The 24,486-nt window shown below is 44.0% G+C and overlaps 1 protein-coding gene and 1 long non-coding RNA gene across 2 annotated transcripts in view; both read left to right on the top strand.

Moving 5' to 3' along the window:
* Positions 1 to 3,683, top strand: part of LOC122172301 (uncharacterized) — a 48,764-nt gene extending 45,081 nt beyond the window's left edge. The window contains exon 4 of the long non-coding RNA XR_010592763.1: positions 649 to 3,683. This is a non-coding gene — a long non-coding RNA (uncharacterized LOC122172301). The remainder of the gene's footprint in view (positions 1 to 648) is intronic.
* RSPH14 (radial spoke head 14 homolog) overlaps positions 1 to 24,275 on the top strand; it is a 197,402-nt gene extending 173,127 nt beyond the window's left edge. Inside the window, exons 4-6 of the mRNA XM_005288616.5 lie at positions 19,194 to 19,419; positions 22,684 to 22,820; positions 23,932 to 24,275. Coding sequence (XP_005288673.1) covers positions 19,194 to 19,419; positions 22,684 to 22,820; positions 23,932 to 24,170 — 602 coding nt within the window. The 3' untranslated portion in view covers positions 24,171 to 24,275. The remainder of the gene's footprint in view (positions 1 to 19,193; positions 19,420 to 22,683; positions 22,821 to 23,931) is intronic.
* Positions 24,276 to 24,486: the final 211 nt, after the last annotated feature.

Raw genomic sequence — 24,486 nt, 5'->3', positions numbered from 1 at the left:
AACTAGCAAAATGTCATGAAATCCTTTTCTTGTATAATACCCAATATACAGTATAGCTGGATCCATGCTTGCCCAAGTATTTGGGCATCTTTACTTTGCCAATCACTCACCAAAGTTGAAGCCTTGCTTGTTTACTGGCATTTTGGGGACGGGTAGGTTTATTTCTCAGACCAATCAAAACTCTTGAAGTTATACAGAATTCATACATGTTTAGTTTCAATGTAAATTCTCATAAAATAGGAATACGTTAGAAGAAGCTGCAAAATCCAGTAGGTTTTTTTCTAATTTATTTCACTGAGGTTTATTATATGTGAATAACAATATCACAACATATACACACGGTTGGTATAGAAAAAAAGCAATTCAAAGACCAGAGGTATCCCTCAATTTCCCTTCTTTGTACTGCAAAATTTAGTTATAGTTTCATTTCATTCAACTGTCTCTCTAGCACCCTCTTTTTAACGAGTAATTTTAGATCTGGGTTAATTATACAAAGAAAGGCCTGTGATTCACTTTTTAGCACATGAAGAATTGAATAGAGTATTTAAAGAAGATTACAAGTAGCTATATTTTTATTTTTCTCATGTGGAATTATTTGAAATAGCATTAGATACAGATGACTGGATTCTAATATTTATAACTTTCCAGGATACAGCTTCTTTGATACCAATGGCTTCAAGAAGAAGAAAGAAATTATGAATGCACTTTCCTGAAGGTGGTATCAGCTTAGGTTCAAAAAGCTGAGAGCCCAGTGGATCTCAGCACTGTTAGCCTGACTGGGGCCAGAATTTCACCCTTTCACATTTAGGCCCTAATCCTGCATCATTCAAGTAAATGGGAGCTTTGCAGAAGATCAAGCCCTTGGAGTATGTCTGCACTATGAGCTTGGGGGTGGGGGGGAGAGAATGAGTCCCCAGCTCACGTACACATGCTTACAATGCCAATACCCATGCTACTGTAGCTTCACTGCTATTTATACTCACACTAGCTTGAGAAGAGCTAAAGAGTGTATGTGTATAGGAGCAAGGGAATCACACCCCTTGCTCCTAGTATGAACATAACCCTAGTCTCCCTGTCAGGTTTGATGGTGAAAGACACTTTCGAGGATTTAAACCTTGATGTCCCCTTTGCTACTGCTAATATTGCCAGTAGGCTAAATGGGATGTCTTTTCTATTTTTGTATCTTGAAAGACTAGAAAAATCTAAGAATCAGGTGTCCCATAAACAAAAATTTTTTGAGAAAGTTATTCCTCTGAACTGAGTGCATCTGCAGATCAGTTCTTACTATGTAGGAGTTTTTCTTCATATTTTTGTTATATTCCTAGTGTATCTGTAGTTCCCAGTCATTGGGTCAAATGCTGAATCAGCATTCACCACAGAAGCCAAGTCTACAGTAACAAGTACTGAATCCAGCAGCCTGTAGACAGCTACCTCAGGGCTAGCCTAGAGACCTGGAAGATATGCTAGTTTTAGCTGTGCAGTTAACATTACATAGCAGTTTTCACTTATCATAACCTTCATGATTGAAAGGTGGGCCCTAACTCTTTCAGAGACTCAGAGGAAAAAAAAAAAAAAACAACAAAAAACACACCAAACAGGGATTGTATAAAATAAGACAAAAGTATAATTCTTTGTAAAGCATCCAGCCTTCAAAATTACAGCACCATTAGGGAGCTGCTGCTTTATGGAAATATTTTGGGAAACATTGTTAAAAAATAAATTGTTTGTTGGGTTGTTGTCTGTAGTTTTGCCTTCATGCATTTGTGGGGAATAAGGGGGGGAAAAGTCTTTCACAAGATAGTAATAACTGATCATGAAAAAAAACTGTAAAATGTATTTTTGGTTTTCAAACAGAAAGAGATGTTTTATATTTAAAAAGTACACAAAGTGACACTGAATCTGCACTGTTGCAAACACACACAACACCTAAACTAGACCTAGCTCATATTACTGAGAAATAAATACAGACAATCAAAAAAGTGAGTATTTGACAAACTGTCATTTATGACCAATAAGAAAATAAAGTACATCTCCCATTGGTTTCTGAGGGACAAAGGAGATACAGTAGTAAACTTAACTCAAAAGAATGTTTCTCCCTCCCCCCCCCCGAAATAAGCAAACACAGAAAAAATAATACATCAGATTTCACAAAGTTCAGTTCTATTTGTATTATTTTCAGGTGGTAGTGCCATAGGCAGGAAAAGATTATAGAATACAGCCATCATATGATTAGCCAGCACTAGAATATTTGGCCCCATATTACTTCCCAACCAGCATCTGATCCATTAGAATAGGAGTTCAGTAATGAAGAAAGAGAAAAACTGAAATATTCAGCCATTGGATTTCCTCTTCATTGTGCTGTGAGCAGAAGTCATGGCTTAGCTCTTGCGCTGTAAGAGCAGGTTGACTTCAGACTCTAGATCATGTAAAATTTTTGTCTTTAGCTCATTCTCAGTTGTGCAGTAAACAGCATGCCATCAGTATCTTTGGCTTTGTATTTCAGGGTTCAGATTTGAGAAGAGGGTTTTTGCCCTTAACAAGAATATCTTTGGTTCTAATAACCTTAAAGGTGGGCTGCAAAACAGAGCTCTCTCTTACAGACTTCTGACTAGACCTTTGGAACATGAACATGAAATGCCCCTCTATTTGGCATTGGTGAGGCCTCATCTGGAGTACAGTGTCCACTTTTGGGCCCCACACTACAAGAAGGATGTGGAAAAATTGGAAAGAGTCCAGCGGAGGGCAACAAAAATGATTAGGGGGCTGGAGCACATGATTTATGAGGAGAGGCTGAGGGAACTGGGATTATTTAGTCTGCAGAAGAGAAGAATGAGGGGGGATTTGATAGCTGCTTTCAAACTACCTGAAAAGGGGTTCTAAAGAGGATGGATCTAGACTGTTCTCAGTGGTAGCAGATGACAGAATAAGGAGTAATGGTCTCAAGTTGCAGTGGGGGAGGTTTAGGTTGGATATTGGAAAAACTTTTTCACTAGGAGGGTGGTGGGTCACAGATGACACAATCTGCTGCCAAGTATACACAGCAAACAAACTGATTAGAAGAAAAAAAAATTCATAATCTTTCTGCTAATGTAGTTTTAGGAGTTGCTTATAACAGTACATTTTAAAAGCTCCAGAAAGAAGTGTGTTTTTAGAGTTGATTGTGTCCTTTTAAGAGGACACAGTTCCTGGAATCTCTTATAATTCAGGTATTGTTTGTTTTCCTTTCCCAGTTAAGGCCCCAATTCTGCAAAGACCTTTGCATGTACTTAACTTTAAACATATGAGTAGTCCCAATGAAGTCAATGGGATTTCTTGTGCTTTAAGCTAATAATGTCTATTTTTGCAGGCTCTGAGTCTAATACTTCAAGGCAGATTAAATAGGAGGTCCTTTTTAATCTTGAAAGGTTAGAAGACTAATGGGGATGCTGTAGCATTGTACTCTTTTTACTAAAATTACTAAAAACAACCACCTGTTTTCATTGTTCAGCTGTCCTGGTGTTGGCACCAATGGGAGCTGTAGTGTAGAAAAGGATCCAGTGGCTTCTGGTAGATATACCATTTGCTAGTTCAGGAGATCTGGCCATAGGAGCCTTGTCCAGGTTAAAGCCCTAAAATCCACACTTCTGGGTGCTCCTGGTTCCGTTACCTCTAGATGTTAGTAGAGTTTCTCTCCATATTGATTACATATCTTTCCTAGGAATCAAAAAAAAAAAAGTAGTGTATGTGGGGGTGGTTAATTGTTGTACAGTCAACTATAAAAATAACCAGAAAATATTTATATTAAAATGATAAAATTTGCTGTCCTGTGGCTTTAAAATCCTCCCTTCCTTGCCGGGCGAATGCCATTGAAAAAACCACTGAATTCCAGTAGCAAAGACACCCCCCAAAAAGAGGTGGCATTTTAAGGCTCAAGGACTGTACCTTACAGCAGTTTTGAAATTTTCTGATTTATAATTTTTTCAAATGGAAAATCAGTTTTTTCAACCTTTGGACACAAACCTGCTCCTATTGAATTTAATGGGCGTAATCAGGTCTCTTCTGCTTCATCAAACTGGGCCCTTGCAACAGAGGATCATTAAGGCTGCAGCTCTCACTGAGAGAAACAACAGCTTCTTTCCCTAAATGGCAATAATGCAATGACAACAAGGAGTTTAGAATATGCTTAGAAAAAATTCTTTTGTAAAAGAATATTCCCCTTTATATAAATGAGATTTTATAATAAATAATAAAATTAAAATAAATAATAATTAATTAGCTCTTGCATAGCTCTTTTCATTATTAGATCTCAAATTACTTTACAAAGAGGGCAGTATCATTATCCCTATTTTACAGATGGGGAAACAGGGGCACAGGGTGGTGACATGACTTGCTCATGGTCATCCAGCAAATCAATGGTAGAGCTGTGAATAGAACCCACATCTCTTGAGTTGCAGTATAATGGTCTACCCAACAGGCTGCAGGCCCAAATCCTTAAAGGGATTCAGGTGTTGCTAACTCCCATTGATTTCAAAAGTAATTAGGTACCTGAATACCTTTGAAGATGTAGGTCACACTGAAACATAGCTGATCTCAGTATACTGAGCCTTTCATGTGTGGATCCCCACTTCTTTATGGAAGGGGGTCAGAAGTCAGCCTTTCCCACAAATGCTCTATATGCATGAATAGGGAGAACTCTTGGTTTCTGTTTCCAAGTGAGGTCTAGTGGTTAGAGCAGGGGGGCTGGCATTCACAACTCCTGGGAGTCTATTCCCAAATCTGCCACTGACTTACATTCTGATCTTGAGCAAGTCTGGCCCCTGTGCTGTGCCTCAGTTTCCCCAGTTATTCAAAGGGGTGTAGTACCCTGCCTTTTCTCAAAAAGTGTCATCCACTGGAAGTCTTTGCATTTCTTTATGTGCACTGAGCATCTGTAGGGTTAAGGGACTGTCTTTACAATGGATTTAATTTATGAGTTTTATTTCCTGCCCCAGTCCCTTGGGCTATATTAATACAAAACAAAAGCAAACTGCAAAGGAACTGAGGTCCTTGGGCTCTGAATACACATGATCCTTCCCCAAACCCCACAAATTCTTGGCCTTATCTTTTGTGCAAAGCCCCTGCCCAATAGGGAACCCTTGGTTCCAGAGACAGCTGCCCGTGGGGGATTCCCTGGCAGGCCGCTCAGCTGGAACAGTGCTGTCCAGGAGTCAGATGGGCGGCAGAGTGGCTTGAAGCCAGTGTGAAGGATGGCGTTGTGCCTCTGGCAGTTTCTTGAGATTAATGGGGCTCAAGAGCCACACACTCTGCTTCTTCCATGGGAGGAATAAACCTGACCAAACAGAAGAATTTGGAGGAAACTCTACAAAGAGCATCAGGGTTTTCTTCCCCCACCTTGGGATTTTCCATTCCCCTGGGATTGCTCCACATTATTTGTAAGTTGACTGTGTCCAATCACACCCCTTTATGCAAATCTACTAAAGTACAATATGATCTTCCAAAAACTGGAGCAGAGTTACTGGAAATGAATCCCTAAGAGAGAGCTGCTCACACTAGAGCTCTGTTCTGCATGCTGATCTCTAGATACTACTGCATGGAGTGCATAAGCTGCTGTAAGGTAAAAGATGGGGAGGAGGATTATCTATGTTTCAGAGCTCTTTATCTATTTCATGCACATCATCTAGGGGCCAGGCACAGGTTGAATTTTTTAGTACAGCTTGCACAAATATGACAGAGTTTGTGGGCCTGATTCTCCATTGCCTTCACCGTGTATAATCCAAACGGATAGCAAATGCTACCACATCAGAAAGACAGTGTTTTAGTCCCACTTTGCATCCTTTCTGCCTCTCTACTGCCCTGCACACAAAGAACAGGGCAGTAGAGAACTAGGCCCCTTATCACAACAGAGAGCCTCAGCTGAAAAGCAGAAAGACGTCTCTAGAATGTGCAATACCCACCTGTTTTGTTTTGGAGAGCGATAGTGATCTAAAATCAACATGTTTCACTCAAACATTTGGGTCTCCCAAATTTCATGTGGAGTTTCCAGTTTTCCCTAGATTCTAAGCAAATCTGGTCTGAAACCGAGTGAAACTCCTTGGTTTCATACAAAATCAAGGAATTCCACCACCCTTCTTTTCAGGGGCCGCTGTCACCCACCAAGCTCAGCCTGCTCCCCAAGTTGCCTTTTGTTATCTATTTATGTAGAGTGGGTATTTGGCTTTTACTTCATCCTTGCCGAATACGTGAAGGGGAGGGCTGGCTGGCATCCTCTCGCATTCCAGAGCTTTACAAGGCATCTGCATTGTCTGCCTTTCCTGCCTCAACCTCTTTGGGAAACTACCTCAGGAGGTTGAGCAATCTGGCCCTTTCTCTACAGCGCTAGAGAATGCTCCTTCTGTCTTTGGTTCTCACTGACCCTAAGTCTGAGATACACCCTGTATGCGGATATAGGGAATCCCCAGAATTTAACCTGACTTGGGGTTTCATTATGAAAAATTCACACAACCATAGGCAGAAACCACTGTAAACAATTTCACTGGGATAGGAAACAACTGTTCTTGGAAGCACCTAGAACTGAAAATATGTTGAGGGGGAGAGAGATTACCAGGAAAAACAATTTATTGAGTTGTGTCACGGAGCAAGTACACCCCGCCACTCGTGGGGGAGGCTAAGGGCATGGTAGCTCCGCAGTTGAATCAATATGGCTGCCCTTAGCCTCAGAGATATGTGGCCTAATGGGCAGAATCAATAGGACTCCCCTCGACTGCAGGGAAGGGTGTCAATAGTGGAGGTTTGGTGGGCAGCACTGGCTCCTCTTCCCCACCCCCAGGCCCAGCCCCTTTCTTCCTCTCGGCCAGCCAGCCCAGGGCTGCCTTCTCCCATCCCTCCCCCCTTGCTCCTCTCGGCCAGCTGAGGGCTCCAGCCGTTACTGGGGTGGAGAGGTGCCCTCAGCCACTGTGGCTCTGCTCTGGTCCCACCTCCTCCGCCAGAGGCTCGTACCACTTGGTGGTGTGATCAGGGGTGGAGGGGGAGGCTTGGTGGCAGGCCTGGGGGTTTCTGGCTGCCGCATGCTGTGGACAGCAGGGATCCCCCATGGCATGGCCCCTGCTTCTTCCCTGGGCTCTCAGGCCCCTGCCTGGCTGGGGCAGTGGTGGTGGGAGGGTGCTGCGCATGCAGCTCCCTCCCCGCCCTGTGCGCCCACCCATGCCCCACAATTATTCGAATGCAGAGGCCAGGGAGCGTGGGGATCCTGAACCATGCTGGGCAGGAGGCGGCTCTGCCACCAGTGGATGGACATCCCAACCAGTGGGTGCTCCTTGCTCCAGGTAAGCCCCCTCAGCAGAGGCCCCACGGAGCAACTGGAGTCTCTTCGCCCCATCCCCCCACCAGCACCCCTGGGAGAGACCCAGTGCCCCCTGGGAGAGACCCAGTGCCCCCTGCCCCATCCCCCCACCAGCGGCCCTGGGAGAGACCCAGTGCCCCCTGGGAGAGACCCAGTGCCCCCTGCCCCATCCCCCCCACCAGCGGCCCTGGGGGAGACTGGACACACACCCCGAGTTCCTCCTGCCCCATCATCCCGCGAGTGCCCCTGGTCTAGGGAGAGATGTGGATCTGGTCTAGTTTGGAGGATTGGCCTTGTCTTTTGGGGGCACAGCTGGTCCTGATCCTAGTCTCTGTGCCTCTCTGCCTGGGGGTGGAGGGGGAAGGACTAGCAAGAGTAGCATGAATAATGATATCGTGAATAAAATGTATTCAAGGTTTTCATACTTTTATTTTTAAAAAACATTGTAAACAGTTTTTTAATTTGCCCCAATTTCATACAAAATTTTATTTCAAGGCCTGGTAGTTCATATGAGAAATGTGAAGGATGAGATAGTGTGATGATTCCCTTTCAGTGGGAGCAGCACATGGCTGGTGTTTTGGCCAGCTCTAGCTTTTGACTGACATGGACATTGACACACACACCCCCCTTTCCCCACCTGGGCTGTGCTGTGAGGCATCATCAGCTGCTGCTTTCATCTCCCTGCCTGGACTGCATAGGGAAAGTGACCTTGATGCAGGGAGCACTGATGTTGCTCCTCGCTTCTCCCCGCACAGGCCCCTAGGGGTGTGCAGGGCAGAGGAGCAGCAGTCCCTGGGGGAGCAAGCAGCAATGCCAGCTGCTTCCTGCAGCCAGGTCAGTTTCCCCACATTGGTACAGGAGGGAGATGCAAGGGTTAGGAGTGAAGGGGGTGCAGGGATTAGGGGCACAAGAGTGGGAGCAGGCCTTTGGGGCAAAGGGAGGGTGGGGAACCTGGGGAGCACAGAGGGGTCAGGAACAATGGGGGGGGCACCACACCCACAGGGGCACCAAAATGCAAGTTTGCCTATGATGCCATTTTCCCTAAGGCCAGCCCTGAGTCCCTTCCTGGCTTACTTCCTACCGTGATTCCTGTAGTTGAAGTCTGGGCATCTTCGGAGTCCCCCAGCTCTTCGGGCAATGCTACTCCCAGCAACTGCAATCTCCATGGTATCTGCCAGTATCTGGGTACCAGTCTGAGTCTTGGTGTCTCCTGATCCCATGGAGTTGGTAAGGTACATCCTCCCTCCTCTGCAGTCAGCCCTGACTGAGCTGGGCTGCTCCTTTTTATACCATAGCAGCAGTTGGCGCATGCCCAGCAGGGACAAAGGGGCATGGCTTCCACTGCCAAAAGTTCTGCCTTAACCTCTTCCTCTCTAGTGCGGGGCAAGTGTACCTATTGGGTTCCGGGAAGTGGGCGGGCGTAAGCCCGCCCACTGCTAAAGGATCTCCCCCCAGCCTAAGGGGAGGATCCACAGGACCTGGAACTCAAATAATTACGGGGGACAACTAATGTAAAAACAGGGACAGGAGTGTGGTCAAAGGGTCAAAAGAAGAGAACCAGACGGGGACACCGAGCAGAGAACCCCGGACAGCGCCCACTGCTCCTCAAAGGCGTCAAGGGAGCCAGTGGACGCCGCCCAGAGGAACTCCGCCCGGATACGTGAACGGACAGAGGATCGGAAACAGGCCCCACAGTCACAGGCACCTCCATCGGCCAACCTCCTCTCCCTGGTTTTATAGATGGCCTGTTTAGCCAGTGCCAAGAGGAAGTTGACTAGGAGGTCCCGCGACTTTGTGGGGCCACGGATAGGGAGTGCATAAATGAGAAGGTGAGGGGAAAAGTGTAACCAAAAACGTAACATAATATCGGTGAGGAGCCGGTGTAGGGGCTGCAACCTGGCACACTCTAAGTAAACGTGAGCCAGGGTCTCCCTCACGCCGCAGAAAGGACAGGTGTCCGGGACAGGGGTAAACCGCGCCAAGTACACGCCCGTGCTCACGGCCCCATGAAGGAGCCGCCAGCTGATATCCCCGGCGGGCCTCGGGACCAGAGTGGAATAGAGGCTGGCCCACCGGGGATTCTCACCCTCGACAGGTGGCAGGAGGTCCCGCCACTTTGTATCGGGGCGGGACACGAGGGTGAGGAAGTGAAGAGTGTGGAGCACAAGCGTGTATAGATGTTTCCTTGGCGCGGTCAGGAAACGAACCGGCTGCAAGTCGTGCAGCCGGCTCACGGAGAAGGGGCGGGGGGGCTGGTTGGGTCCACGGGGCAGGGGCTCAATGAAAAGGTCCGGAGGGCCAGGGGTGGAGGGTGGGCGGGGCGTGCCCTCGTGCAGGATCCGGTCGAGGCAAACCCGAGCAGCGGGCGGCAAAGCGGCCCTCACCTCCTGAAGTACGCGCTGGGGAGTACAAGGCCTGGAGAGCCCCATGCGCCGAGCGAGCGTCAGGGGATCCAGCCAGTCTCCCCGGTCGTAGTCCAGGAGGTCTCCGACTCTAGTGACTTCTGCCAGGACCAACCTCTGGCGCACCGCGGGGGACTCCGCCACCTGCACACGGAGCTGGGGATTGTGTAGCAGGGGCTCCGCGAGGAGATCTGCCCCCTCGGTGGCCGCCACGGACCTGGTCGCTGAGAACAGTTTCCAGGTCCGGAGGAGGTCCTGGTAGAAGACCGGCAGCCCGGAGAGGTCTCGCGGAAGACCTCTCGGGTCGAGATAAAAGAGCTGCCGGTCGTATCGGAGCCCTCGGAAACGGCGCAGGAAGGCGTGCACCAATACGCTCCACGCCGGACTACCTGCACCATAAAGGAGCCTCTGCAGGGCCTGGAGGCGGAAGACATGGACCTGAGTGTGGAGGCACTTCAGGCCCTGCCCTCCCTCCTCCAGGGGCAGATGGAGGACCCCTGCAGAGACCCAGTGCAGTCCTGGCCAAAAGAACTCCAGAATCACCCTCCGGAGGTCGGCCAGGAAGCCCGGGGCCGGGACCAGGGTGTTGAGACGGTGCCAGAGCATGGACAGGACTAGTTGATTGAGCACCAGTGCCCTCCCGCGAAGGGAGAGGCACCGGGGGCAAGTGTTGCGGGGCAGTTACCCCGCTCCTGTGAAAGGCTAGGCTGATTGGGGAAGCAGCCACAGCTAGGGCCACGCCCCAATCAGGTCACAGCTGGCCCTATAAAAAAGGGCTGTGAGCCAAACACTGAGTCAGTCTCTCTCTAGCTGTAGAGAGAGAAGGACCTGACTGCCTAGGAGTGCAGGGTACTGGGAATAGAGCAGGGTTGGGGAAAGGCAAGAGGAACTGGGGAGCTCTAGCCTGGCATCTTCCCAGGCTTTGGGCCTTGCTAAAGGCCAAAACAGGTACTGGGGCTGTCTGAGAGGTGCAGCCTGGGGTTAAGCAGAGGCAGCTGGTCTAACCTCTTTGCCAATGATGAGTGGCTATGACAGACTGCAGTTTGCCCTAGTGAGCGGGTGCTAGATGATGACTGGCAGTAGCCACTGAGGCAAGGTGGGGATAGAGGGTTGGGGGTTCCCTGGGGAGGGGAGACCCAGAGAGTGGGGATACTGCTGGGGCAGAACCCTGAGATAAAGGGGCACTGGGGTCTGGGTGGGACATGGGGCCGGAGGCAGGTGAGTGACCAGCCAGCAGAGGGCACTCTGAGTGCTGAAAGAGCTAATTCCCAAGACAACCAGCAGGAGGTGCTGCACTGGTGAGGCATTACTTCGCTACAGCAAGTACACCCCAACCCCGGGAGTCATGTCTGATGCTTTGTGGTAGAAACGTCAGCAGATATTTCAGACTTCCCCAAAGAGATCCTCAGGGCCACCAGAAGACTTCACAAGCCAGTCAAAAAGCTAAATGTTATCCTGTAAGGGTATTCCTAAGTCTCTGCTTTTGTGGAATTAGCAATGAAGCATAAAGAAAAAGGGGCATACTTGCCTTAAATAGTTTGCATTTTTTTTCTGTGTCAAAGAAAATTTTTCACTTGTAAAACTACCTTTCTCTTGACTGTATTTTAATTCCGTTATTCATGCTGAGTAGTTCCTTATCTGTCAAGTAGCCCCACTGAAGTAACTGGGAGTACTCATGGCGTAAAGTAGAACTCAGCTTGTATGAGTCCAGCAGCACATGGCCTTCTGTAAATCCCCCATCTCTGCTGTCAACAGCAGGAGAAGCTCTTTTCTCTGACAAAAATAGTTAGGGCAGAACGTAAGAAATAATGCTGATATTTCAACATTAACACACACTTTACAAAAATCAAAGAATTAACAAAAGTATTACCTAAATGTCAATGAGTAATCTAATAAATTTTTTTGCACAAAAAGAAAGGAAAAAGCAGTGTTCACAGCAAAAAAAATCTGGAAAATGAAAACTTGTAAGTACACATTTCTAGGAAGGAGCCCAAGTGAAGTGCCCTTAATTCCTCTGACCCTTAAAGTAGCTGGACTTAAAAGTTGAAAACCACTTTTGTTAGTGTGAAGCACTACCACTGCTCTCAGCAGTGAGCGTTCCCAGTGGTCAAAGAAGGTGTTTGAACATTGAGTGTGTTCATTCTTTATTGGGGGAGAAATAAGTGTGCGCTCTCTTTCTCTCTCTGCCAAATTCTGACCTCAGATATGTGCAAGCAATTCCTGTTTGAAGCCAATGTGAGTTGTTCATGTATATCCCCATAATGTGGTCCCTTTTTGCTTTGTTGATTTATTTTGCTGTTTCTAAGAGTGGAGCTGCTTGTTGGCCCCTTTTCAAGCTATCTAAGTAATCGAGCTGTACACTAATGCCAACAACTGTTCACAGCATGGAGAAAACAACACTCCCCTCTTGTGTGCCTGCCCTTTAAAGGAGACTGGAAATATCACCATTTCCAACACAGTTTGGATTGGAAACAGTGGGAGAAAAGCCAGAATAGCCCTTTTCATGGGATTTCAGCTATATCCAGCAGGTACTGAGATGTGGAGCTTTATTTTATTTTATTTTTTTTCAAAAGATAGAAAAATCTTTTCAGACTTCAGAAATTCATGTTTTGTTTGGACGAAGAATGGTGAGTCAGTTCATATTTCATCCAAAATGTTTCACTAGCTCTTGTTTAAATAAAATTTACAAATGAAAAGCCTCATTGTAAAAACATTGTTTTAAAACAATTAACATTTATAAACCACTCTTTCCCGATGCTCAGATAACTTAAACTGCTCAACACATTTTTATGAAACTTAATTTAAAAAAAAAACACATTTCTGTATTAAGACCAAACGTAAGAGATTTCAGTCCGAAAGGTAGTGTTTCAAGAAAGTTGTCTGAAAATAGAGATATAGAGCCAAAATGCCATCTCTACCTGTAAGTATAGATTGTAGATCGGGGTCGGCAACTTTTCAGAAGTGGAGTGCCGAGTCTTCATTTATTCAGTGTAATTTAAGGTTTCACGTGCCAGTCATACATTTTAATGTTTTTAGAAGGTCTCTTTCTATAAGTCTATAATATATAACTAAACTATCGTATGTAAAGTAAATAAGGTTTTTAAAATGTTTAAGAAGCTTCATTTAAAATTAAATTAAAATGAGCCCGGACCAGTGGCCAGGACCCGAGGAGTGTGAGTGCCCCTGAAAATCAGCTCACGTGCCGCCTTTGGCACATGTGCCATAGGTTGCCTACCCCTGTTGTAGATGAAAATGAATAGTTATACTAGCTTTGCATACTTATAATGCCATATAAAAGAGAGAGAGAGAGAGAGAGAGAGAGAATCTAGTGGATGGAGCAGTGGGCTGAGCATCAAGAGACCTGGGATCATTTCTATACCCTTTCACTGACCTCTACCTCTTTATACTTATATTTCCCCTCCCCTCCTTTATCCATCTTATCTATTTAGTCTGTAATCTTGTTGAAGCAGAGACTGGCTCTTATGCATTTGTACAGTGCCTAGCACAATGGAACTATGATCTCATTTGAATCCTCTAGGAACAACTGTGATAGAAAATATAATACATGTATATATTTACAGAGCCTGTGTATCATAAATATGGATTATTATTTTATTTGTTTTAGTGTATCCCTTGGCTGCAATTGAATTAATGATTTTTTCTCTTTTTAAATATTGGGCTGTCCTTCCTTAAATCGGAGCTTAAAATAATTGTTTGGGGTGCCAAGGCAGTCTCTAACTTCTTGGCCTTACTGTCAGAGAAGTGAAAAGTCAAATTCTATGTGCAGGAGTCAGTTTTAGGACTTTTCATAAGTATAATAAGGGAAATGGTTTAAATGAGAATATCCTATATGCAATATCAAAGCCTGTTGAGAACAGGAACACAGGCAATAGAACAAATAATGAAAAAACAATGCAGCCAAACTCAGAGAGCTAGATCATGGACTCAGACAGTCAACAGAAAATGCAGAGCAGCAGTTTGATAAATGATTGGATCTGGTAGAGGCTTATTGAGTAACAGTTAATGATTGTCTGGGCCCTCGATCTACACGCGCAAGTATTTAGGCAGGTATAAAATCCAATATTAACTGAAGAGACCTGAATCAATCCAAATTCTCTTATGAACATGTTCGCTTTGTTATACCCATTGAATTATCTTTCCTTTCTGTAAACAACTTAAATAAATCATGCCAGGTGTTTGTGGAAGCAATGATGTCATCAGAGCCTTTTATGGCAGGGTGTTTTATGAGTCACTTTGCTCTTACTCTATATTTGTATGTCTCCCTTACTGCTCAGAGGAGCAAGGAGGGATTTGTAATCTGTCACATCTGAAACTTGATTGTAGCACATGGCTGGAGCACAGATCCTGAGGATTACTTATCATCTGAATACTTTAATTCACTATATTTGAACTCAGATCTTCAGAGCAAGCAATACAATGTCAGATCTTTTTCCTGCCTTCATGTTGTTTTTTAGAAAGATCTTCACAGTGGAGGGAGTTCATAAACATGTGAGGATCACATTGCAATTAGTAAGTGAATTATCCCAGACACATACCTGTAGGCCAAACAACATTTTCTTCTGAACAAAATGAATTAAATTATTTTGCATACACTACAAGATATTTCCTAATTTATGATGAGCCAATATATACAGTTGAAGCTAAGATCTTAGAAGAAGAGATTAGACATTTATATGGATGGTGAACATTGAGTTAAATGAGACAGGATGAAAATTTGTATCATAAAAGATAAAATGCTCATGCTTCAGGGCATAAGCCAACCACTAACTGTCAGGGCTGGGAAAAAACAGATGTTCCATAATTTTTCACAAGAGTTTTTTTGTGCCCTTCCCTGAAGCATCTGGTACTGACCACCATAGGATGCTGAATTTGATGGATCATTGGTGTGATCTAGTGTGTAATTCCTATGTAAAAATGTAATATAGGATCTGTTTTTTAATGTGAAAACTCTAAAGTGTATTCCTTTCTGCCTGGCTGAGAACTTTCAGACAAAAGATTATTTTTGTTTTCTAAGTATTCTTGGAGACACTAACAGACTTTCTTTCTAAGACAACTTTACTGTAAAACAGATCACAGATTTGGATCTTAATTTAAAAGAGAATTAGTTTGACATTTCAAGGGATGACTATAGAGTCTCTCTCTTCAGTAAGAAGATAGAACATATTTAGCTAGATGTTGGAAGTGGAGCACACAGGTGGGCTCTTTTTCATTTTTGGTGGGCCTATCCACTGCTCCAAACACCCTGGAAGGAAATTTTAGTCTAGTTCAAGAATACTGCTGTCCTTTATCTACTCATTGACATATCTTTTGGGGGAGAGTGGAGGACCCTGAATTCTCAATCTTAAAATTACATTAGCTAATATGGGACTTTCAAACTGTGTTTTATGGACCACCAGTGGTCAATTCTTCACAGTGGTCCAATGAATGAAACTTTTTGAGAACCACAAAGTGGTGGATCAGGGTGTTGTGATGGGAGAAGCACAGAGAGGATCACTCCTTTACAAACTGGCCTGCAGAAAGGAAATACTGGAGAAGCACTGAGCTACTGCATGCATTTAATCTATGCTGCTAGTCACACAACTGCCCTGAAAATAGGTTGCTCCTAATCTAGAATGCTGCTGATGTCATAGACGTGACGGTGCAGCTATGGATAAGGCTTACTGACTCTATATGACAGAAAAAAGAGATACTGCTAAGTTTGAGACTTACTAGGGATGCTTCCGGCAGCTAGAGCAGAGACTGAACCCCCATCACAGAACACCTGATACAGCAGATGAATGTTAGCAGTGAAAAGAGCAAAAGTGCTTGCACAAGAGTAGGGTCAACTAAATAGGTGAAATCAATATTAAAACAAACAAACAAACAAAACATCTAAACAGAAATCGTGGAACTTGCTGTGATTCCTCAACTCAGTCATTGTTTCTTGTTACAGTCTAGCCAGCAGCCTCTTTCAGCAGATTGTAGATTCTTTTAGGGAGAGACCCTGTGTTCCTACTTAGTTTGTCAAGCACAAAGCCCACTATTGGCACTATGTAAGATGCTCTGTACAACCCCGGCCAACTCACTGTAACAGAAGGAGACAAGATGGCTGGGTGTGACACATAATTTGCACTCAGAGTCTCAATAGCAAGGGCCTCCACCAATGGTAAGACATGAAGAGGGAAAAATGCAGTTAATTAAAGATGACTGAGTCAAAGAAGCTCAATAAACATTAACTGGCAGAAACAAACTCAAAAGCCAATGAAAATGGGGCAGTCAAACAGATCAATGCCACATGAAAGGAAGGATGCAAACAGAGACATGGGCCATTAATTTTGAGATGCAGCAAAAGACACATATGTATGGTTGCAGGAAGAGAAATGGTAGTGGAGATAGCAAGAGTGCTAGGCTAGCATTCAAGAACGCAGGCGTGAGAGAGACAAACAGGAGAGAAAAGATGCTGGGATAGCACAAGGCAGAAAGAGATGCATGGCAAATATTTGGCAAAAAGGGATTAAGAAGAGTTGATGAATAGACAAAGACAAACAGAAAATAGGCATGAGAGAAAAAGAGTTAAGAGAAAAGTAATAACAGACAGAAGGAAAATGAAAGCGAGCGATTGTTTATTTTGGCTTAGATCAGAGCTGAGTGTGCTATATGAGAAGCATATTTGTCTTATGAACTGTTAATGCCTAGTTTGTGACCCTTGCCTGAGGAACAGCAGTATGAAAACTACACACTGGGCCTGGAAGCAGGAGGAATGTAGAGCTTTTAACTTCCCACCATTTGTATTTATTTTTACGTTTGCATGCAGCATGCCATCTTATCAGGGAAGAATAAAATTACTTTAAGGTCAAGTTGTCCAAATGTGCTTCCTGTTTGAAAATATCACAGAGTAGCTATCACAGCAGGTCTACAGGAAGTAGATGGATGCTGCAGGAACCATCTGCTTGCAGGTCAAATCCTCCTCTGACATTGAAACCCCCAATTTTGCACATACAATTATTTGCATGGCAGACCTACATTTGCAAATAGTAGGAAGTTTTTGGCTATCCTAGTCTCACATGCCAGTGGGCTTATGGGGAGATTTTTGTCATGAACAACTATGGGAGCAATTTTAAAGGCTGGTTTTTGGAAGTTTCTCTCTCACTATACAACTTACTTCAAAAGACCTTCAAAACATGTGGCGGCAGATTCTTGGGATCAGACCAGTGGGGGAAATATGGGTAGGTCAGCCCCAGGCTATAATTTAGGCTGTTCTCAGTTATTCCTGCAGGATCAGTTCTCTAGGGACCATGCTGCCAGCCAGGGGTTCTTGACACACAAAGTACTCCCTGCTATATCCCCACTTTTTTCCAGCCCACCCGCAACACAGCGCTATGACAAAGGAGCCAAAAGTCAGTGAAAGTCAGCGATACAGACTTTATTCCTTTATGAGGAGAATCTCTAGCTGGCCCATTAGAAGCCAATCATCCCTTTTGTTCCATCAAAGCAACACAAATGGGATGGAACATGGGGCCAGAATCTGGTCATGAATTTCTTTCTCCTCGTGCCTGAAAAAGAAAGAGAAAATTGATTAAAGAAAGGAAAATGGAAATCATACTTAATTACAATATCATGCCTTGGCAACATGATTCCCCAGTGCAGTCACACTGATCTATGGCATTACAGAAGACATGTATATGCTCTCCCTACATCACTGTCCTGTCACAATACACAGTTCTCAGCTTAAAACATCACTTATTTGTAGCCTTCAACATAATTTTTGTGATTCCAATTTTCATTTTTCCCAACTTGATGGTTTTTGTACTCTTACTGCAACTGGCTTCCAAATGTAGCAAAGGTAGCAAAAGCTTTAATAACATCACTGTCACGGCTTCTTCTGCATTAGGAGAGTAAAACCCAGTAAGCTAATGACATATGAAATTACGCAATGTCAGCAAAACCTCAGAAGTAGAGTAGAGGTTATTCTGTTCTATACATTGATAAAGGGCCATAGTAGTCTTAGGCTTGACTGTGAACTGAGGGAATTTTTCCCATGGGTTACCAAAGGGTCATTGAAATCCTTTTCTAGCTGTACTTGGGGGAAAGATCCCTTTATCCCTGAATAAGGAGATTGCTTTTAAGTAGCCTTGTTGCTTTTCATACACTGAACTTCCTTGTTCAACTACATATGAATCAATTCAAATGGAGCCACTTTTCTCTTAGTAACCAAAGAATTGTCTTAGCAACCAGACGCTGAGGATTTTGTTTCCACATAGTTACTGGTGGACAATGTGTTCTCTTCTGCTTTCACTTTTCCATGGCAATGCTGTTTCAATGTTGGCTTAGTATTATCTAAGAAATGGAACACTTAAGAGTAAGCCACTCAGCCCTCGCAGCTGTGCTGTAGCCCAGCAAGATTATTCTTTCTAGGAAATAGTGAAGTGCTGACTGCTGGGAAGCTCAAACCCCCCGTTTCTCCCAGTATAAATCATTGCAAGGAATGGTGTAAGGGAGTGTGACGAACTGGGACTGTTCTTAATGTGGTCTTTGAATGCTGAGTCGGGAGTGTTGGCTGGGAAGCCAGGGGGGGTTGGCTAGGACGGTCTGCATTGGGGGATGGGAGACTGGCCTTGAGGGAAGATACCTGAGCATGTAACGTGAGAATCCAGGAAGGGGTTAGAGGCCAGGTGAAACCTCTGCCCGGGAAACTGAACAAAGGCTGTGGGAAGGGTCGCTGAAGGGAGAGTTTCAGGAGCTGGCTGGTGGAATGGCTGGGAGGCAGACAGGGCTCTGACCTCCCAAGGGGGCTGTGGTGCCCTGGGACCCCAAGATGGACCTAACTGGGGGGGGGGATCCTGTTGTCTGTGCCTGCAAGACCTGTCTTGGACTGTGTTCCTGTCGTCTAAATAAACCTTCTGCTTTACTGGATGGCTGAGAGTCATAGTAAATCGCAGGAAGCCGGGGGTGCAGAGCCTTGTGTCCCCTCACACTCCGTGACAGGGAGCACACAGCTATTCCACTCCTGTAATCTCTCAGCAGGAGTTATTATAGGGACAAAATAGTGCACTTGTGGATATTGGGAACATCAGAGCAACTGTTAACTTGAGCCTCACCTGGGTTGAAATCATTGTAGGAACAAGCATGGGCTGTGGCAGTAGATAATGTGTTGCCTCTCTTAGCAAATGATGCTGGACAGAATAAGGTTGAAGGGAATGACTCTGCAAGAGAATACATTTGAGAAAACTATAAACTGCTTACAGTTTGCAAATAGAGGTGAAATTTGCCAAATAAATCCTGGGGAAATGTTGGAGGAGTGCTGGTAAAGTGTCCACAGTTACAACAGTCTCCATCTCTCTTAACACCACACTATTATGGGGACAGAAATAGCTGGGTCATTTTAATCGTGGTAGCAAATTTCAAAATGTTGATTGAAGCATTAAATGCCTTAGCACTTTCAGTCCAAGTTTCCTTTCTGTCTCTGGCTGCAGGTGCTGTTGGCATAGTGGAAAGCAGTTTGATTTCTTCACTTGTTCTTAAACTGAAAACTGAGCTGGATGAAATCCAAGAGTTGATACTGGACACACTCTGCGGCTGCCTATGTGTAGAGGCTTTTGAAGCTCTTGCAACAGGCGCTGTTCCCATTCTGAAGGAAAAGCTCACTCATCCATCAGTGGCCATCAGGAGCAAAGCTGCCCGTGCCCTCTTGGGAATTAGGTAAGGGGAAGAAAGGACTGTGCACATGGATTGTTCCAAGACAATATCTGTCTACTGATTGAGTCCCGGACACTAGTTTGCAGTTGTACCACCTTACACTTTAAACTTGTCACATCTCACATTGCAAAGTAACATCAGGCTAGATGTGTACATGGACTTAGCTGCTCTGGTGTTGGTGATTCAGTAGATGGCACTCTTCCCTCCCACCCCTGCCCCTCACATTCATAGTGAGCTAATGCCCCTGCATGGTGCTAAGCACTGCAGCACTGCTGGATGTACCGTTTTGTATATGAGACAGTGTAGAACCAAAATCCTGATAATTTGTGATCACCAGATCGATCCCATAATAACTTTTTGCAAGAGAAGGAATGTTAGAATAAACTAATTATTTTTTACCTACCTAAATTTTCAGTTGGATACAGCATTCTTCATCTCCTGTTATAAACTTTGTCATTTGTTACTATGTTGGGTTAAACAGTTGCTATATTTTATCCTAGAGTGGCTGCATTTCAATGGATAAAACATTCCTGTGTATACTTTGTATATCAGTTAGTTAAGTCGGTAAAGCATTTCACAATCCTTGGAGTAAAATACACAATATAAATGCAAGTTGTTGTTAACAGAACCGTGCAGTATGGTGAAGGATAACATATTTGGTCACTATGATGTAATACAGTTCAATATAATAATCTTCCATGGAAATGGCATCATTGTTTATGAAAACTACTATGCTAAGTTCAGCCCAAACACATGCTGAATAGGGAGCTACAATATGGCAGATCCTCTTAAAGAAATGAGATCTGTGCATTCAGAATCATCCTGTGGCTCTTTATTTAAGTCTTAAATTCATCATCCACAGAGTAAACCAATAAGAGTTTTTAGTGAGTCAAACCCAAGAGTTCAACTACAAGCCTGCATCAAGGCAAGGACCCTGTATTTTATCTCATTTGTGAGGCACCACATTTAACAGTTAGAGTATTAGATAATATGAACACTTGGCTTCTGGCTTTAAAGGCAAATGGCTGTGGAAATATAGGCACCCAACCCCAGTGCTCACTGCTAGTATCACCAAAATACCTCCATGAGCTATACTACTATATAGAATCATAGAACTGGAAGGGACCTCGAGAGGTCATCTTGTCCAGTCCCCTGCACTCATGGCAGGACTAAATATTATCTAGACCATCCCTGACAGATGTTTGTCTAACCTGCTCTTAAAAATCTCCAATGATGGAGATTCCACAACCTTCCTAGGCAATTTATTTCAGTGCTTAACCCACTCTGACAGGAAGTTTTTCCTAATGTCCAACCTAAAAGGCCTTTTTTTCAATTTAAGCCCATTGCTTCTTGTCCTATCCTCAGAGGTTAAGGAGAATTTTTTTCTCCCTCCTCCTTGTAACAACCTTTTATGTACTTAAACTGTTATGCCCCCCCACCCCAGGTCTTCTCTTCTCCAGACCCAATGTTTTCAATCTCCCCTTATTGGTCATGTTTTCTAGAACTGTAATAATTTTTGTTGCTCTTCTCTGGACTTTCTCCAATTTGTCTACAACTTTCCTGACATGTGGCACCCCAGAACTGGACACAATACTCCAGTTGAGGCCTAATCAGTGCAGAGTAAAGCTGAAGCATTACTTCTCATGTCTTGCTTACAACATTCCTGCTAATACATCCCAGATTGATGTTTGCTTCCCCCCCCCCATAGTGTTACACTGTTCACTCATATTTAGCTTGTGATCCACTATGACCCCCAGATCCCTGTCCACAATACTACATCCTAGGCAGTAATTTCCCATTTTGTATGTGTGCAATTGATTGTTTCTTCCTAAGTGAACTACTTTGCATTTATCTTTATTGAATTTCATCCTATTTACTTCAGACCATTTCTCGAGATCATTTTCAATTTTAATTCTATCCTACAAAGCACTTGCAATCCCATCCGCAAACTTTATAAGTGTACTCTCTATGCCATTCTTTAAATCACTGATGAAGATATTGAACAGAACTGGACCCAGAACTGATCCTTGAGGGACCCCCTTGATATGCCCTTCTAGCTTGACTGTGAACCACTGATAACTACTCTCTGGGAGCAGTTTTCCAACCAGTTATGCATCCATCTTATAGTAGCTCCATCTAGATTGCATTTCCCTAGTTTGTTTATGAGAAGGTCATGCGAGATAGTATCAAAAGCTTCACTAACATCAAGATCCACCACGTCTACTGCTTCCCCCCATCCACAAGGCTTGTTACCCTGTCAAAGAAAGCTAACAGGTTAGTTTGACATGATTTGTTCTTGACAAATCCATGCTGATTGTTACTTATCACCTTATTATCTTCTAGATATTTACAACTTGATTGCCTAATTATTTGGTCCATTATCTTTCCAGGTACAGAAGTTAAGCTGACTGGTCTGTAATTCCCTGGGTTGTCCTTATTTCCGTTTTTATAGATTGACACTATATTTGCCCTTTTCCAGTCTTCTGGAATCTTTCCTGTCTTCCATGACTTTTCAAAGATAATTGCTAATGACTCAGATATCTCCTCAGTCAGCTCCTTGAGTATTCCAGGATGCATTTCATCAGGCCCTGGTGACGTATTTTAGCCTCTGATCCTTCTCATTTTCACTGGCATTTACTGTGTTAGATGTCCAATCACTGCCAACCTTTTTGGTGATAATTGAAACAAAAAAGTCATTTAATACTTGTGCCATTTCCACATTTTCTGTTATTGTTCCCTCCCCCCCCCCCTTGTGTAATGGGCCTACTCTGTCTTTGGTCTTCCTTTTGCTTCTAATATATTTGTAGAATGTTTTCTTGTTACCCTTTATGTCTCTAGCTAGTTTAATCTTGTTCTGTGCCTTGCCCTTCCTAATTTTGTCCCTACATACTTGTGTAATTTATTTATATTCACCCTTTGTAATTTGTCGGACTCTTTTTTGAGTTTCAGATCATTGAAGATTTCCTGATTAAGCCAGGGTGGTTTCTTGCCACACTTCCTATCTTTCCTATGCATTGAGCATGTAGTTTCAACAGTAACCACTCTACCACAAACTGACCTCTCCCTTGTCCGATTTGTAACTCTGGCATGGGTGTTTAAAGTGCCCTCTAACATTCAGAATAATCTGGCTCCAAACAGAACAGAAGAGAATTCTGCATCAGCATTCTCGTCATGAAATGAAGGGGGGAAATGGTAGGAGGCTGTAGTCAGTTGTACTGATTGTTGACATAGGTTCAAGAAAGCACGTTAACCTTCTCTCTTCCTCAGTATCCCTCTGGAAGGAAAAAATATTGTGTGGGATGAAGAGGTTATCCCAGTGCTGGTCAGCCTGTTGGAGGATTCAGATTCTGAGGTCCGAGCCAATGCAGCAGGAGCACTGATGAATGCCACCATTACGACCCAAGGTGAGAGAAGCAGCTCCTGCTGGGGATACTTCCTGTAAAGCAGAGCATTCCTCATTCTGCTATCAGACTAGTGCCATTTGATCAGCTGACAGTTTTATTTCATAACTTTCTTAGATAAATTGAAAAAAATCTAGGTTCAGATAAGGCTAAAGTTGTTGCAGAAACTAGCAGAAACAGGACATTTCATTAGGTCTGTCCCTCAGCTACTTTGTTCACCCATAGTGTCTAGGTATTGCAATATAGTTGGTTTAATCCACCTCCACTGGCTCAGGGAAATATATGTCAGGCCTACCTGTGCCTGGGGAAGATTCTTTCTGGCAGAGGACAAGTAATGGTTATAGCACCACCCTCCCTCAAAGGTGCTGCTAGGTTAGAGTCCCACAACCAGCAACTGTCCTTGGAATGCTTTGAACCTGCAATCCTTAGCCGAGAGCAGGAGTGCCTAAGTTTTCCATTACTTTCCTGTAGTTTGTGTGTGTGTTTAAAAGGTACCGTTTTCCCCACTACTGGGGCGGAGGGAGTTCTCATCAATGTCAGATCCATGACTTTGAAAACACTAACGGGTAACTTTTCAGTGTGCTGAACATGTAATTGGACATACAAGAATCCTTAATAACAGTAATTTTGTTTCAGTCCTCCTCTGCATACCACTGCAAATGCCCCCCTTGCTCTGGAAGATGATACAGGAGTAGATTTAAGTATTTACTCAGAATATCTTAGAAAAGAAAAGAATGGAGGGCGCTCCTGAGGACATTTGCCCTGAGAAATTTTTTCTTATCATTTGGTGTCTCTTGAGATCCACATGATTCTTTTCAAAGTAAAATAAATAAAATGTGGAAAGTAGGGGGAGTTAACTTAAGTAGTGAGATTGCTCTCTTAAGAATAAAAAAATGGAGGTTTATTGTGGTCTCTAGCAGAGATGGGCTGAACCAAAACCCAAAGCCATCAGCACTACCAAATATTGAAATGTTCAAAATCTAGAACCAGAGTGGAGATGGAGCTAGCTCCCATTCTAGTGTGTGGTCATGGTTTATTAACAGGTTCAGGCTTGTTAAGTGGTTATTTGATTATATTCAATAACAAATTTTAAGTCCAATTATTTTTTGCTCAGGGAAATATGCAGCCCTTAGTGCAGATGCCATTCCACCTTTACTGAAGCTGGTCGATGATGAAACCAGCAAAGTACGCTTGAATGCAATCAAAGCCCTGACCATGCTGTCTGAGGCACCTGAGGGTCGCAAGACACTACTGAACCATGTGGACCTCTTTCGAGGGCAGCTGAATGACTCCAGTGAGGCTGTAAGCAGAGCAGCAAAAATCGCCATCAAAGTCATCGAGTGGAAACCTTAAACCCAGGGCATCATAAAGCAATAAAATAGCAGCAAAACTCCTGCACATTGTGTGACTCAGACTTTTTCTTAAATGTTCTGTATTAAATCCCTCTCTGTTTTAGCATATGAAGAGTTTTACTTCACCTACAACTGCTCCTCAGTATTTCTGCACGTAGAAATCTATAGGGAACAGTGTGTGGTCTTGGGGTTAGAATAGGGCACAGGGAGTCCCTGAAATATTTACTTTATTACTCCAGCATGGCCATTCTGTGCAACTATCTTTTACCTGTGATAAGGGAAGGTACTATAGCTGGGGGTTAGATCCCACCCTGTAC

The sequence above is a fragment of the Chrysemys picta genome, chromosome 15 (genome assembly GCF_011386835.1).
Source record: "Chrysemys picta bellii isolate R12L10 chromosome 15, ASM1138683v2, whole genome shotgun sequence".
NCBI lineage: Eukaryota > Metazoa > Chordata > Testudines > Emydidae > Chrysemys > Chrysemys picta.
This window is presented reverse-complemented; position numbering and strand designations above follow the sequence as displayed.